This window comes from Pinus tabuliformis, chromosome 9, assembly GCF_031772625.1.
Source record: "Pinus tabuliformis cultivar Carrire ecotype Pingquan chromosome 9, CPIR1, whole genome shotgun sequence".
NCBI classification, from domain to species: domain Eukaryota; kingdom Viridiplantae; phylum Streptophyta; class Pinopsida; order Pinales; family Pinaceae; genus Pinus; species Pinus tabuliformis.
Genome location: NC_142307.1, coordinates 2,014,280,521 through 2,014,297,066, shown reverse-complemented (window position 1 = coordinate 2,014,297,066; position 16,546 = coordinate 2,014,280,521). Strand labels below are relative to the sequence as shown.

The 16,546-nt window shown below is 36.1% G+C and overlaps 1 protein-coding gene and 1 pseudogene across 2 annotated transcripts; both read right to left on the bottom strand.

The window, feature by feature from the left end:
* Positions 1 to 2,051: 2,051 nt before the first annotated feature.
* LOC149157147 (uncharacterized) lies at positions 2,052 to 13,601 on the bottom strand. 2 transcript variants are annotated; one of them, XM_089439140.1, is made up of 4 exons: positions 13,304 to 13,601; positions 2,798 to 2,884; positions 2,612 to 2,704; positions 2,052 to 2,439 (listed from the first exon to the last, which is right to left on the bottom strand). In XM_089439140.1, exons 1-4 carry the CDS (start codon positions 13,445 to 13,447, stop codon positions 2,254 to 2,256), a joined length of 510 nt encoding a protein of 169 aa, XP_089295266.1. In that variant the 5' UTR covers positions 13,448 to 13,601; the 3' UTR covers positions 2,052 to 2,253. The 2 variants fall into 2 exon arrangements, with proteins under 2 accessions (XP_089295266.1, XP_089295267.1); XM_089439141.1 differs by lacking the exon at positions 13,304 to 13,601 and adding an exon at positions 2,987 to 4,142.
* Positions 13,602 to 13,878: 277 nt separating this feature from the next.
* LOC149157146 (pentatricopeptide repeat-containing protein At3g22690 pseudogene) lies at positions 13,879 to 14,340 on the bottom strand (annotated as a pseudogene).
* Positions 14,341 to 16,546: the final 2,206 nt, after the last annotated feature.

The window sequence follows — 16,546 nt, the reverse complement described above, 5'->3', positions numbered from 1 at the left end:
ACTTAACTGACTTGTAACTGTATTAAAATCATTTAAATGGTTTGCAACAGATCCACCTTCCGACATATTCATATTAAATAATCGTTTCATAAGAAATACCTTGTTTGAGGCTGAGGGTTTTTCATATAGTTTCGACAACGTCTGCATCAAACCCTCTGTCGTGGTTTCCTTCGAAATGTTGAAGGCGACTGACACAGCAAGGCACAACTGTATTGTTCCGAGTGCCTTTCTATCGAGAAGGTTCCATTCTTCGTCTTTCATACCCGTCGGCATCCACTACAACAAAACCAGCGATTTGTGCCAGATTTAGCGCCAGATTTTAGTGCATTTTTTTTGTAATTGTGATGAGCAACCTGGCGCTAAATCTGGCTCTATTGTACAATTTTTAAAGCGTCCTTTTTTGCACCTAATTTTGCATCCTTTTTCACGCTAGATTTTGCATCATTTTTTACACCAAACTATGCATCATTTTTTGCGTCAAATTTTGAACCAAGATTTGCATCTTATTTTATGACAGGTTTTGCTTCTAGTTTTGTGTCATTTTTTGCATCTATTTTTCATTCTCTTTTGCTTCCTATTTTGTGTCATTCTTTGCTTCCATTTTTGCACCATCATTTGCATCAAGTTTACACTGTATTTTGAATCCAACTTAACATCTTTTTATGCATCCATTTTGTGTCAGTTTTTGCATCTAGTCTTACGCCAGGTTTTGTATCTAGTCTTACACTAGTTTTTGCTTCTATTTTTGCACCAGCTTTGGTGCCTATCTTTGCACCATGTGTTGAATTTGATTTAGCACCAAATTTTGCATCCATTTTTGTGCCCATTTTTGCATCTTTTTTTGGACCATTTTTTACATCCACATTTACGTTTGATTTGTCTCCATTTTTCCCATCTCATTTTGCACCATATTTTGCGTCATTTGTTTCATCCAATTTTGCATCATTTTTAACACCATCTCTTGCATCTAATGTTACATCATTTTGAGCATCCAAATTTGCATTTATATTTGCATCTTATGTTGAGTCATGTGTTGTGTCCACCTTTGCATCTTATTTTGTGTCTAATGGTACATTCAATTTAGAGCCATTTTTTACGTCTACTTTTGTATTTGTTTTTACACCAAGTTTTGCATCCAATTTTATGCCCCTTTTTGCACCATTTTTTTGTGTCTACTTGTGTCCAATGTTGCACCATTATTTACACCGACTTTTTCATCCAATTTTGCATTTTTTTGGTGTCTAGTTTTACATCGTTTTCACCATCCAAATTTGCATCTTTTTTGCCTCATTTTGTGTCCACATTTGCATGTAATTTTGTGTCTGAGTTCGATCCTAAATTTGCATGTGATTAGGAATCATTTTTTACATCCAATATGGCATCCTTGGTTTCACCTTTTTTCAGCCCCATTTTGCATCTTGTTTTATGTCTTTTCTTACATCTTTTTTTTTTCCTTTTTTTGCACCCAAGTTTGCATCCCAAATTTACACCATTATTTGCATCATCATTTGGCATATTAATTTGTAACGTTTTTTGCTTCTTTTTAACGCTCAACTTTGCATCTTATTTTACATCTAGTTGTTGTCTTTTTTTGCATCTAATTTGGTGCCCATTTATGTGTCCTTGTTTTTGCCCAATTTGATATCCTTTTGTATGCCATGTTTTGTTCCCTTCTTTGTGTCAACTATTGCACAATTTTTCACTTCTAATTTAAAACACTTTGTATGTCAATTGTTTGCATTTTGTATTAATTCCTAGTTTAACATCCAATTTTGCATCCATGGTTACATCCGCATTTGACTTCTTATATAGAGTATATTTTTCTTTACATATATGACCCCCTTTATAGATTCATAGTGAAATATATGATAGTTTCTAAATATCATTAAAGCAGATATCACAATTCAAAATCATTTGTAAAGAAATTAAGAGAAATTGACAACATCCATCCAAAAAAATAACAATGTGTCATTAACAATTTTCAAAACATGTATAAAATAGCAACATAATACTAATAAAATCAGTATTATTTTTAATCAAAACAAGTAAAATTCAAATATGATTAACAAATCAAAATATTTCATGAATATCGTTATTCTACGATAAATTAACAACATACATAAATCAAACTCATCGTATGATTACAAAATCAAAATGTCTCATTGATATAGGGTAAATTCACAACACCCATCTAAACATAACAATGTCATTCTACACAATAATTTCTTCATAAAAAACAATGCATGTGCATGCCTAGCTACCACCACCAAGATCATCCTCATGATCATCTTGACCATCCTCATTACTCTGATCCACATCATCACCAACACCGCAACTATCATCATCATCTCCTCCTTCACCACCATCATCCTCATCATCTCCTGATATATGTTGAACATAATTTGGATCATCGTCTTGGCAATCATTACCTATAGCATTCTGACAAAAAAAATCAATATTACATGTTAGTATTAATTACATAACACAACGCATGTTTTTGTTATACAATGTTAACCATAAAATGAGGTAAGATATAATATCTAATAGTACTAAAAAATAAAATGAAAATATGGTTTAAAAGTATATTGGAAATCCAACTAAAATTACATACCATAGAGTCCATCCAAACAACAAATTCAACCCATCTCTTTTGCTGCAGCACCTCCTTTTCCAAATGATTTGGAGGTCTTCCATATTTTAGTTCCTATCAATCAGTAAATAGGGAGAAATTAGATAACAATGACTTTCTTCTAGTACAAAATTTATTAAAAAAATATCACATGTTTAATATACTTACAAAGGTTGTTATCAGTGCTTTTAAACCTTTCTGGCCACTACGATGAGTGACTTTTGTCTTGGTTAACCTCGCCTTGGATGCCTTGTCCTTAAACATAAACCAATTCAATTTATTTTCACACAAATACATGTCTAAGATACTTATAAGTATTAATACATTCTAAATAATGTTTAATGAAAAATTCAATACCTGAATGCTCTCATTGCCGGCTTTTCTTTGTGCATCCAACTTCTCATATGATTTTACAAGTTCTTTCCATACTTTAAAAGGTATGTCAATAGGTCTTTGTTTCAGTCTTTGATCTTGAGGCATTTTTTTAATTTTTCTTGTTTGGTTAAAAATTTTGGTTAAAAAAAACCGAACAAGTAATTCACATCAATGGCATGGGGACTCTATGGATATGTGTAAAAAAATGGCTATAAAGAAAACATCCAAAAAACATATGAGCTCTCCCTTTGATGGTCACTTGGGGCATATGGCTGGAAAGGAACAACTCCATTTTTGAAAATCAAGGACAATCCTTTCTCAAAGTCCTTCCTAATATTTGCTCCAAATGTCTTAAAATGAAAAACAAAATTCAAACGTCATCCTTAAACATCTCCCTTAAATATAACGTTGGACCATAAATTCTTCATTTTTATTGTTATCGGCTCTGGAATGATTTTTCTATATGCAATTATATAATGAAATATGTGTGCACTAATGAAAAAACATTGAGTTTCATTTTTCATAATCACAAACAATGAAAAAAGAATCACACGTAACTAGCATCATTTTGGAAATTTTATATTTATTAAAAATCTTTAACATGTTTTCCTCCCATATCTCATAAAAAGGTGTGAAATTTTTTATATACTCTCCAATAAGCACTACAACAAAACCAGCGATTTGGAGGTTTTACACTAAGTTTTTCAACATCGAGCTTACTAGGGCTTGCACCACCGGGGTTATTAGTAAGAATCTCATGAGGTTTGCATAGCCATGATTATTAGAATCAAAATAGTAGGATTTGCACTAAAAAACAGTTCATAGTGCTTTCCTGCTGGGGAGAAAATCACAAGTTCAACTTCTGCAGTGCAGAGCACCGAGAGCTCGTAAGCTTTCTTCAGCAATCCACCTACGTTTGGAAAATGTAGCCTGCCTGTTGGCGATGTTCTCAATCCTCTTCCTCTGCATCTTTCCCCTCACTATTCTTGTATGTCCTCTTTCGTTTTTCCCTCCAAACAAACCCTCTCAAATTGAGAAAGCAGAACAACTCACTCGATGAGAATCCGAATCCAATTATCGCTTCTAACAATAACCCAATACGATACCAGAAGTGATTACACAAAACCTCATTGACTCTTCATTTGTTTGGAAAAGAGCCAAGCATAAACTTCTGACGAGGGTTTCCATCTCAAGTCTGGCTCGCAGGACGTCGCTTAGTCAATTGCGAGAAAAGTTTTCCACCTGCCTGTCACATACGGTTTGTCACACTATATATTAAAATAAGGTTGATCATACTAACAATAAGGTTGTATAGTGTAAAAGGAGGGCTCTCCTGACTGCATTTGGTTGGTTTATAGAAAAGATTGCTGGAATGTGTAATGTGAATGCTCTGCTAACTGTTTTTTAAGCATTTGGAAGTATTAAAACCCCCTAGGATAATTAATGTAAGACCTGTTAATTAATGTGTAAAGATGGCTATTGTCCTTGGGCTACCTTAGTTGTTCGTGTTTAGTGATCTGTGGTATTATGACTCCTCAAGTCACTATTAAACCATGAGAACCATGCCCAGGCAGACTAGTGTGACATTGTGGATGAGAACCAAAACTAGACTCCTATAACCTCCTTTTTCATCCTTTAAATTGCAGAATTAACTGACTGTTCTAGTAATCGTTCTTGAGCACCTGAAGATGTGCACCCTAAATAATAAGAATAATACCTTGTAACATATGAATAGTCCATCCTGTGCATGTAGGATATGCACATGAGGTCCAATAAAATCACTAACTAGAATACCAGGTGTTATTAAAGCCTCTACAGGTTGATATATATGAATGTTACAGTGTGCAGGAGTATGATTCAATTCCATACGAAAATACAAAACATCTGATAGGATTTCCTTATACCTCATAGGCAAACAACCATTGTCCCTTCTATAGATGAGCAGAATAAGTGCTTGGTTCTCTACACTAAATAAAGACAAAGTATAGTACTTATTGCTGACAAAATAGGATTTAAATCGCGGTTCAATTGCTTGACATTCAGCTGGTCACAGAATTGTAGAGTGCATAATCATAAGTGATGTTGCGAGCCTCATTGCTCAAAGTCTAAGGGTCTTGCGAGCCATAATCACAGCCATGTATGGAATATCTTGTGATTATGGCATTTTATGAGGTCAATTCTTGTGAAGACATTTCAGTTTATAATAAATTTTGAACCTCAACAGAGTTTTGGCAAGACCTGGCTGAGCTAGGACATCAACAACACAGCTGATATGAATGACATAATCTAGCCTCAAGAGGGAGCCTCTTTTGTTTCATCACTCTAACAATCTATGAAGTGGTGGAAAGCATAACAACTTCCCCTTGAATATGACACCTAAACTGAGTACAAATCCTAAATGATGCAGCCTTTGGTGCATGTCTCTCAAAGTATCGATATTTCAAATGTTGAAAGCTCTTGTGCCCATTTGATATGCATTCGATTGCAGTTCCCCTGAAGAAAGAATCTTATAAAGGTGAGGCCATGGCCAATATGTTAGCCATATCCATTGGAGTTGCCATTGCTTGACAACTTTAGTGTGATCAGTCCCACCATGATTCACATGGGCTTCTACTCAACACTGGCTGTTGCTATTGTAAGAGTCTTCAAGCTCGTTGAACCCATAGTATTGATAAGTGTATTCTTTGGGTCTCTGGTTTTCAAATTCTGCCTATGTTTTCCTCTCAGTATCATTATTTCAAATGCTGAAAGCTCTAATTCCCATTGCTGTGTATTTGATTGTGGTTTCCCTGAAGAAAGAAGCTTATAAAGGTGAGCCCGAGGCCAATATGTTGGCCATATCCATTGGAGTTACTATTTCAGCTTATGGGGAGGCCAAGATGAATGCATGGGAGGTGATTCTCCAGTTAAGTGCAGTTGCATGTGAGACTACCCAATTGGTTCTCATACAAATTCCACGAACATTAAAAGGGATTAAGTTGAATCCCATCACATCTTTGTTGCTCCTTGTTGCCTTGTTTTTCTCAGAACCCCCTGGGCCTTAGTAGAATACCCATTTCTGATAATCAGGGTCTCTTCCTTTGATTTGGATTACATGACATTCTGCTTGTGCCTTGGCTCTTAGTCTTGCAGTGTTTCTTCTGATAAGAAAGATTTCAGCCTTGACTATGAATGTTGCTGGTCTTGTCAAGGACTGGCTGCTCATAACATAATCTTTGTCTGTAATAAATGAAAAGGTTACAGTCATAAACTTGAGTGGGTGTGGACTGGCTTTTCTGGCTGTCTGTTACTATAATCATTTGAAACTTCAAGCTCTCAAGTCCAATGACAACCAACCAACGTACCTCAGCAGTGCAACTGATGCCAATGATGAAGGAGAAGGTTTGATAATGACGAGTGGGAGATTCTCAATCAGAGATTCAGAACCAGTAGAGAAAAATCAAACTCAAGCTTCAGGATTAGGTATTTAGATCATTAATATTGTCTTGTGCTAGAGATTACTGTTCTTGGATTGGCTCCTCTATGCCCAGATCTATTTGCAGGAAACAGGCCAGTCATTCACAGTGAAGAAGATAATGACAAGATTAGTGTATAATGATGGACAGGATGGTGCCATGGTGCCAACCTAAATCTCAAGTAAGGAGACATCTGTTCATCAATTTGTCAAGAAGCATGGCCTACAATTCAATTGCTCTAAGCCTATCACTTCTTCCACCTGTCAAATAAATTGTTTCCTGTTTGTTTAGTTGACTATGGTTCTAATAAATATACTATTGTTTGATGTAAAAAGACAAAACAAAACAAAAAATATGGAAAGTTGTGACCCCATTTTCTAACTACAAATTGAAATCGGATTACCATAGTGACCACCTCTGCTTATTGGAATCAAAAAGGGGGTGGGTTATGCACAATCCTCCGTATCATTTTCTATTACCAAAGATAATTAAAGCCACCCTAAACTCAAGTCTTAACTATGCTGATAGGGTGTTTGGGGAGGGGGATCCCTTACCAACCCACTATAATCTGCACAAAAGCATCCTAAGAACATATGCAAAATGCTCTCCTATCATCTAATGTCCAAGCAAGGAAACTCTTGAAAATATTATCTCTACTCTGCTGAATGTAGGGCTAGTCTAATAGGTGGAAGGTGCCATACTCTGGATCAGTCTGGAGCTGGTTTACCCCTAATGGGTGGAAGGTGCCATACTCTGGATCAGTCTGGAGCTGGTTTACCCCTAATGGGTGGAAGGTGCCATACTCTGGATCTGTCTGGAGCTCGTTTACCACTAATGGGTGGAAGGTGCCATACTTTGGATTTGCAAAGTATCTGTCTGGAGCTGGTCCATAACTCGCTCTGATTATGTATGGCCTAGTCTAATAGGTGGAAGGTGTCATACTCTGGATCAGTCTGGAGCTGATTTACCCCTAATGGGTGGAAGGCGCCATACTCTGGATCTGTCTGGAGCTGGTCCATAACTCGGTCTGATTATGTATGATCTGTAACCTAATATGGCACAACCCCGAACAGGCATCAAAGATGTTGATTGACCACCAAGGCAGAAGGTTGAGGTGAGATCCCATCTAAAGTTGGAAGGAAAGAAACTATGGATAAAATATTGGCTGCTCCTCTGAATCCGGGTAGAATAACAGTTAGGAAGTACCCTGTGTAAATGATGAAACAACATAGAAATGCTCCCTTAGTTCTTCCAGATGTATACCAATTAATGAGCATTCAAGTGTTATTTCAAATATGAATCAAATTTGAAACAATGTCAAAATTTTCCAAAATTCAAGAGAGCAGTGCTGTAAATGAAATCAAAGTTTAGATTCCAACATACAATGGTCAAACTAGTGCCAAATAAACACATTAATGATGTTCAGATATGACAGAAAGACACCAGCACCAAAGCACAAGACTATGTATGTAAAACAATGCATCCACAATAATAATAATAATAAATAAAAATAAAAAATAGAAGATATATACTAGTTCCAAAACAAGAAAGTTTACATAACAATGATGCAAATAAACCCCAAAGTTTGATCATTCAGGACGTTAGCATGATCTCAAGAATTCTGCAGTAAAAGCTAGTACTTGAACTCCTAGTAACAGAAGATAGAACCAGTGTGATGCTAGTATTATTGAGTGGATGTTTGGGATGTTATCAGCACTGATTTAGTTTTGGATATACCTGAGATATCAGTCATGCAAAAAATTTCAAAAAGGAAACGTTTTGACAGAGCAGAGTGTGATCTGGTTGCAGAGTAGCAAACCTTGTTCATAAATTCCAAAGGGCAGAGAGATAGGCTTGTTCATGCGTTAATGTGAGTCTTTAGAAGATGTATCAAGCTATAAAATACCAAACCCATCATGAATACTTGCAGATTAGAATAATGTGATCTCAAACTCCAGACATCGAACTTCAATAACATAGATCATTCCAATTATATTAGTCAAATTGTTCATCTTGTTTTGGCATGACTCTGTCCTTGGAGATGTTCTCTGTTGCTAGATTTATCAGAATGATTGCAAGAAAGCAATGGAAACAGGCTAAAAATTAAACTGTTTATGCAGTCAATTGTTCCATCATGAAAGTGACTTGGAAGGCGTGGATCTCATGCATTTGAATGTTATGATGAGCAATAAATGATTATTATGCCATTTGTGTGTTTTATCTCTCATAAACAGATTCAGATCTGAAAAGAATTAGATTTGTAGCCCTGAACGTCAAGCAATTAGGGCAGAATTTATTCAACTTGCCAAGCAAGTTGTTCACCTTGATTTAGGGTCGACGCTTCTGTAATGTGTAGATCAAGAAAATGGTGCAACACTTACCCTAAATCCTTAGTATGTGAACTTACACAGGAACTAATGGAAATTTCAAGCCTCCTGCAAACAATTCTGCCTAAGGATAACGCAAATGACAAAAAGGTAATTTGTATCAACAGGATGACCAATGTCAAATATTTTTTTTTGGGAAGATTAGAAAACAGCCAGTCATGATTTTGGCAAAACTGAAAAATCAGTTGCCAGTCAGAAGATGCATATATTTTTGCCTAATTAATATATACATTTTTTTTCTTTGAAAAAAAAAAAGTCAAATATTATGTAGAATATTACAAGAAGGAACATAGGTTATCAATAAATGGATTCCAGCTATAACTGTGAAAAAAATTATTAACCTCGGAACCATTCTGCAATCACAAGAAATTAACATAAAAGCCACTTATCCCTGCCTGATAAATAAAATTAAAAAAAAAATTAAGAAAAATCTCATCCAAGACTTTCACAATGAACTCTGGGAGCAAGAGTAAATCAAATTGAAATTGACCAGCCTCTGCTTTTTTCAATCTTAGAGGAAGTACTAAAGAATTTACAAACCGTTTCTCTGTTTTAAACATCTTATACACTCCAAGATAATTGAAAATTATTCCATTTAACCTGGGATATAGATCAGGACAGACCAATCCTGTAAAATACAATAGCAGTAGATTGAATAAACCATTAACTTGGGGAGGATGAAAAGAATATTTAGTTCCACATAATTCTATAGAAAGAATAGGAAGTTCCACAAAATTGTAAAATAGAATTCATGGAATGCTAGATGACCAGTCTATAAATCACTTTTATTTAGCTTAGTTTATTTATTAGTGAAAAGTAACCTTAACTCAGCTGCAAACAGTTGTATCTTAGGCAACTACTCTCCATGGTCAGTCCAAATGGTGAATAGAATTCATACTTGCAATGTTCAGAAAGGTTCAAATCTCATGGGGATTATACTGGCCTTGACTCATGAGGACTTCTCACTCTATTCAATGAAGCAAAATAACTTGAGACAACTGCAAGCAACTAACTTGTTTCTGCCTTTCTGGAAAAAGTAATTGAACTCGAATTGTACCACCTTGCTGCAGCAAACACATAGTTAGAAAGCTATGTCGCACTGGCTTTGGGACGGGGGTAGCAGGGATGGTGGGTAAGTTTCCGGAACCACCAGAGTGCACCCCCAAATTTTTCAGGGGACAGAAAGTTGGAGATGGCAATAATATATAAATTATTTTATATATTATAATAATAATAGTAATAGTAATCATAAATATTTAAAATTTTGAAAATAATAAAATATTAAATATAATAATAATAATATTTTTTTCTTAATTCACCACGATAAATATAAAACATTTAAATAAATTCCAATTGCAAATAAGAAACACTGTGAATAAGAATTTAAATAAATTCAAAGAGAAAATTTAAATAGATCCCAAAAGTCGCCGTTGATGCCCACCCCCCTGACACTGATAAAGATTATAAATACAGTCAGGGATAAGAATTGCAGAGGAATAGCAAGTATTGACTGAGAGTATGATGCACTGGAGTCTGTGAGTGCCAGCGCCGCAGAAAGGAATTGCTGAGAACAATTTTAGAATGATATGCTGAGATGACAGGTAGGATTTAGAAAATTAGAAGCAGGTAGGATTTAGACTTCAGGCAGGTGCAGGGATGGATTTAGGTTATATATATCTATATATATAGATATAATCTTGAACTGTCAGTAGGTTCAAGGGTCAGTTGACTGTCCCAGATATTTTTGTGAGGGACGGATTGGGAATGCCCTAGAAGTTCCCATGTCTCCAATGATGCCCCCAGCTATTCTGGGACATTCCCAAGCCATTTTTAAGTCCCGAAAACACTGGAATGCAGGGTACAAGGGATTTGTCATCAGGCACATGTTGACTCTCCATGCAACATAGTTGGAAAGTAAGAGAGATATGGGAGACACGAGTTGAAAAATAAAAAATAAAAATAAAAAGAGTCTGAAGTACAAGTTAATTACAAAAATGTAGATGAAAGTAAGAATGACCAAAAATTCTTTCAGTACGAATGACCAAAAACACTCCAGTGGTATTTCATTAAAGAACATAAGTTTATTATTTTGAATCCTGACTGTCTTCTCCCATATAATCAACTTCTAAAAGCTTAAAAATTCCTCTAATGTTTAGCAAACAGACAAGTTGCTGAGTCGAGAGAACAAAGGAAGGCAAGTAGCATCTGTCTCCCTCTCAACCCTGCACATCCTACCCCGCACCTAGAATGGTTTCGCTTACTGTAGAGGAGATTCTGTAGCACATAAACAAAAAACTTAAGAGCCACCTTATTGTCTTTAGCATAAACAATCTCAATAACGAAAAAGAATTTGACTTTGTGTTTAAAATGGCAAATGCATGATGTAGAAGTAGTTTTAGATAAGCTAACTCTAGCTGCTTAGTACTTACTAGATTAGGAATGACTGCCACAGGTTATTCATGGATATAAATTTTAAGATAATGTGTTGGATAGCAAAAGGTTAGAATATGATTTTTATTAGTATATTTGTTGTACTTTGAACTGCAGCATTTTGCTTGGAACTGGATACAACTTACGCTTAATTAATTAAGATAAGCTAACTATAGCTGATTAGTAGAATGGGGACGACTTTCAGTGGTTGTTAATAGTAAATTAAAAGTTGGATGAAAAAGTGTTAGAATGAAACTTTTATAAGTTTAGGTTTGTTGTACTTTGAGCTGCAATATTTACTCAGAACTGAATAAAACTTATGCCTGATTAACAGCACATGCAACAAAATATTCAATATGAACATATAAGGGTTTAAACCAGGAATTTCAAGTAAGGAGATGTTAAAGTCCTCTCTTTTTTTGAAAGATGTAAAGCAATGAAAAATATAGCACATACTCAGAATCAACAGGGGAAACCATTATTATCCTCATTTTGTTACAAGTTGTATTTTAATAAAATCTTAATTACCCCAAAAATCAAAGCATGCAGCATGAAACGATATTGAAGACGATTGTGCTGAGATATTATCTAAACAGCACTGTTGAATGAAAAGAGATTCAAACTTCCTAATGCCAATCATTTTCTGGGAATGGAACCTAAGCAACATTAAGCTAATTAAGACTCAAAATTTCTGTATTTAAATTTCATAGACAATTTAATTCCTCTAGAGCAGATGGCTTCTCATTGACTTGAAGTGTTTTGAGCTGTATTTTTCACTCAATTTAGGTTCAGCGAGTCATACGATTAGCCCTTGTCACATGCCAGCCAGAGGTCACAAGTTCAAACTGTGCAGAATCAGCAATTGCAAAAGTAAACCTCTCAACGAGCCACTCAGTTCTGCACTTCAACATGTTACATAACACACAAAAGTTCTCGCATTATCTAGAAGCGTGATGATTCATGTTTACAGCCCTAAATTTGATCAACTTAGCAAATCGTTAACAACAAAGACTCAACGAGAACCCTTTTAACATAATGCTACAATTCATTTGAAGGTAAAGCTCAACCTACATGCATAAAACTTCAAATAACATAACAATCAACCCTCAACATAGCATGATAGCCCTTTACACATGCCAGCCAAAGGTGACGAGATCAAGCCCTGGGGTCACCGATTGCCAAAGGCAACATCTCAATGACCTAACAAGTTATGTTCTTTCCACCACTGTGATCAAAAACTTCTAGGATTTTCTATCTAGCGACTTCATTGATTATCTGTGAAATTAAGACAGGCTATCCTGATATTTGAACTTTTACCCATGGAAATTAATCTTTCATTCGAAAGGAACACTTCAGTGATTATCTATGAACTTAGGACAGGCTGTCGTGATATTTTAGTTTCACACACGGCCATAGAGTTTTGCTTTTAAATGAATACCTCATTGATTATCTCTAAAGTTAGGACAGGCCGTTGTGATATTGGAAGTTTTAAGCATCGAACCGCGCTTTGCTTTTAAAGAAATTGAAATGCTACGTCGGAAGTGATTGTTATCGGGTTTACAGATCCAGTGTAAAAAACATTGGGATTAAATGTTAGAAGTCTAGGATGTAGTGATTTCATGCACTATATTTTTTTAAGTTAGGACGGGCTTAATAAACCTCTAGAATTGTCTAGATGATTAAATCATCGCCTAAATTCGATCTGCATAACTCGAAGAAAACCGTTTTGGGCAAAAAAAAATGCAATTCATTTTAAGGCAAAGCTCAACTTCCATGCTTGAAACCTGAAATATCATAACATGTCCTAACTTTACAATTTATCAAAGAAATCACTACATTCTGAACTCATCAAGAGAACTAACGCTTCGCATTTCATTTTTGAAAATCATTCGTCACAGGCTATCTCTAAAACGCAACAAGAACCTCTTTATCGCGAATTCTTTTAAAGGAAAAAGCTCAATTTTCTTGAAAATATAAATAACGCAACAGCATGCCCTAACTTGAAAAATGATCCATGAAATCGGTACCTGGGAAGCTTGAACGAGCTCGTCCAGGGAAGCCGGAGGTGGCAGCTGCTGCTGCTTCTGGCTATGATAGACCGCACCCAGTTTCTCGTTAACTCCATGTTTGCTGAGTGAAAACCCTCGCAGCTTCCTCAGAGAAGACTTCATTTTCGCTACAGAGATTTTATGCTTCAGAAACAAAACCTCGAATCACCGTCTTAAAATGCAGAAAACCCCCCCCGTCCTGAATCTGTCCGAACTCCATTACGCAAACCTCGCAATAGCCCCTCTGAAACGGTCAAGACATTATTGAGGGTCTTGGTATGAACGGGCATGCTGAAAATGCTCTTGGGCTCTTTTCTCAAATGGAGCACAGTGGCATGAAGCCAACCTACATCACATTCGTGGGTGTTTTGACTGCATGCAGTCATGCCACAACATCTCTGTCAAGACATTTTGTCAAACAATAGACGTGCCATTTCAATACTTGCACATTTCGAATAGAGATCTGTGAGGGAGGTATCTACAAATATGTTGATCTCAATCTCATTTCTAATCATGTAACTATGCACACACTTACCTCGTTGAAGAGCTTCGACCTATGTACATGCTCGGAGAACACTAACCATAGTAACGGGGCCCGGTACCACCTCCTCTAGCAGCATTTGATGGAAAAGCGTCAATGCCTCATAGGCATGTCCATTCTGAGAATATCCAACAATCATAGAGTTCCATGACACCAAATCTCTCTCACACATTTTGTTAAACACTTGGCGTGCGTTCTCTATACTTCCACATTTTGCATATAGAGCAAGAAGGGCGTTCCCCACAAATAGATTGCAATCCAATCCGGCTCTTATTATAAAATGATGAACCTTCATCCCCTTCAGAATAAAGGGAAGAATGAGTTCATCGGGCTGTATGCCTTTCTGCCGCATTTGGGAATAGAGTAGGAGGGCTTCCTCACAGGGTCCATTCATGGCGTACCCTCTGATGGGCACATTCCATAAAACACAGTCCCGTTTAGGGGAATTTTCAAAAACCAGTCGTGCATAATTCATGCGGTCGACTTTGTATAGAGGTTTATTAGTTTGCTTAGCAAGAAAATATTTCCATGAAACCCAAATCTAAATATGTGTGTACAAGCTTGCAAATATGAAGCCACACCTTCGTAAGTATCAATAACGGCGTTTGGCTTCTGTGTCTGTTTCTGTTTGTCAGTGGTTTTGCATTTAATGGTAGTGGAAGCTACAGTTGGGCTACGACAATGGATGAGATAGGCATCGCCATTGATGTTGATGTTAGAGTGTGCATGAATATTTACATGCTCTTCCTTTTTAAGTATGTGACGAAATTCTGCTAAGTTGGAGGTTGCACAAGGTAGGATTGTATGTGCCAATTCCATTCTTCAACTGAGGGGACGAGAAAGACACCCCATGTATTTATTTCCAAATTAGTAATTAGTATACGGTAAGCTTCTTCGCACTCATAATACAGGGAACCCTTAATGCAAGAAATGTTACATGTAGAAAGCGAGAATAGCTAGAGTTTTTATTTTTTATCGGGAGAGGAGAATACATAAAATTGCAGAAATGTTACATTGGAAAGCGAGAATAGCTAGAGTTTTTCTTCTTATCCAAGTGATCGAAAGTTCAATCCAAGTGATCGAAAGTTCAATCCCCCAGACATATCTCACCAATTGAATTTAAAAAAAATATGATACATTGTATATTGCAAAGCCATTAAGTTAAGTAATGACCTTGGCTAACCCAAATATTTAATTAGAATTTAAGCTCAAACACAACATTAGAAATGAAACCTTCACTCTAGATCTAAGGATATAGGGGTCAACATTGGATATTGGATACAAGACAAGGTGATCAAATGTATCTCTTGGACTAGCATTTTTTACAAAGGAATACAAATTTTAATGCTTATATTAACATGTATGTATAATATAATAATGAAATAGTCACTCTTTAGTTCATGGATAAAAGTGTTGGTGTGGAAGGAAATCTCGAGGGATGTGTCACTATAGTCATAAAAATTTCATTTATTGTGGCACATGGAGAACTTATTAATTGGGTGTAGCTTTAAAAATGGATAGGAGTGTTATCCTCCCCACCTAACTGCAATTCCTACAAATGACATATTTAGTGATTAATGAGTATATTGTTGTAATAATTTTGAACCCTGTGTTAAGAAATCCCTATGCAATCCAATTTAACTTATGTACCATCCTCAAAATGAGGAGAAGTCATTTGTGGGTTTCCTTAGAATGTGTATTTCAAGGAAGAATGTGTACTTTGTCGATATGTTGAAAGGTTTTACGGTCTTTGTGTTTTAGTGTACCATGTCATGTTTGGCATTGAGCGTTGGGTGTGTTGGAAGACAACTCTTGGTAAACTCAAATACACTTGTCCTAAGGAGGGAGTTGGGGTTTTAAGGTTCTCTGGTTGTAAAAGCTTTCAAAGTCAATGTTTTTCATCCTCTTCTTGCATATTGCAGCCTCAAGGCCATTCGATGAGTTGGTGGTCATGCTTAAGGTTTTCATCCTATTCTTGCATTGTGCTTAAGGTTGATTGGTACCTTGTTCCATGAATTATGATCAACTTTGGGTCCTCTTTCAGTAGACACCTCCTAGCCACAGTATTAAAGGCAACATATTGGTTTCCTTTACTAATTTTAGCTTGTAATAAATTTAGATGTAATGGTTGTCACACGCGTTCATATACAACTACCTCATAACAAAACTAACACAAGCACTTCTACCCATGCCTACATCACATCACAGAGGAGGAATCAATCAATATTATTCAATATCCCGCATTCGAGTATCCCTCCTTTGAGGATTCAATCCAACATTTATGGAGATCAGGTCATCCATTTACAATAACTAGCTTTGCCATATAGCATGTTCATATTCCTATTGTCATGGCCGAAAGTACTACCGACATATATCTTATGCAATACGAATAAATAATTAGAACGCCTCAATGGATGCAATTCATCCTATAATGCATAATGCATATATTAGATAACCCGAACCATAGGCTCTACCGTTTCAAAACAAAATCATTTATCATACATAATCAATAATCCGTCTGCCACAGTTGCATGACACGTTAACATGTGTATCTTAGGGATTATGCACAATTAATCAGAAGCGCAGCATTGGATGCATAGCACAAATAACTTGTACCATAGTTTATACAGTCGAGCCTTAACCACAATTAACAAATTTGCATAGCGGCTCAAGCACGACTA

Coding starts and splice junctions, on each gene's coding strand:
- LOC149157147 (XM_089439140.1), bottom strand. CDS start 13,447: ATGAAGTCTTCTCTGAGGAAGCTGCGAGGGTTTTCACTCAGCAAACAT. Junction 2,885..13,303: donor AGCTCGTTCAAGCTTCCCAG/GTACCGATTTCA, acceptor TTTATGTTTAAG/GACAAGGCATCCAAGGCGAG. Junction 2,440..2,611: donor TTGTTTGGATGGACTCTATG/GTATGTAATTTT, acceptor TTTTTTTGTCAG/AATGCTATAGGTAATGATTG.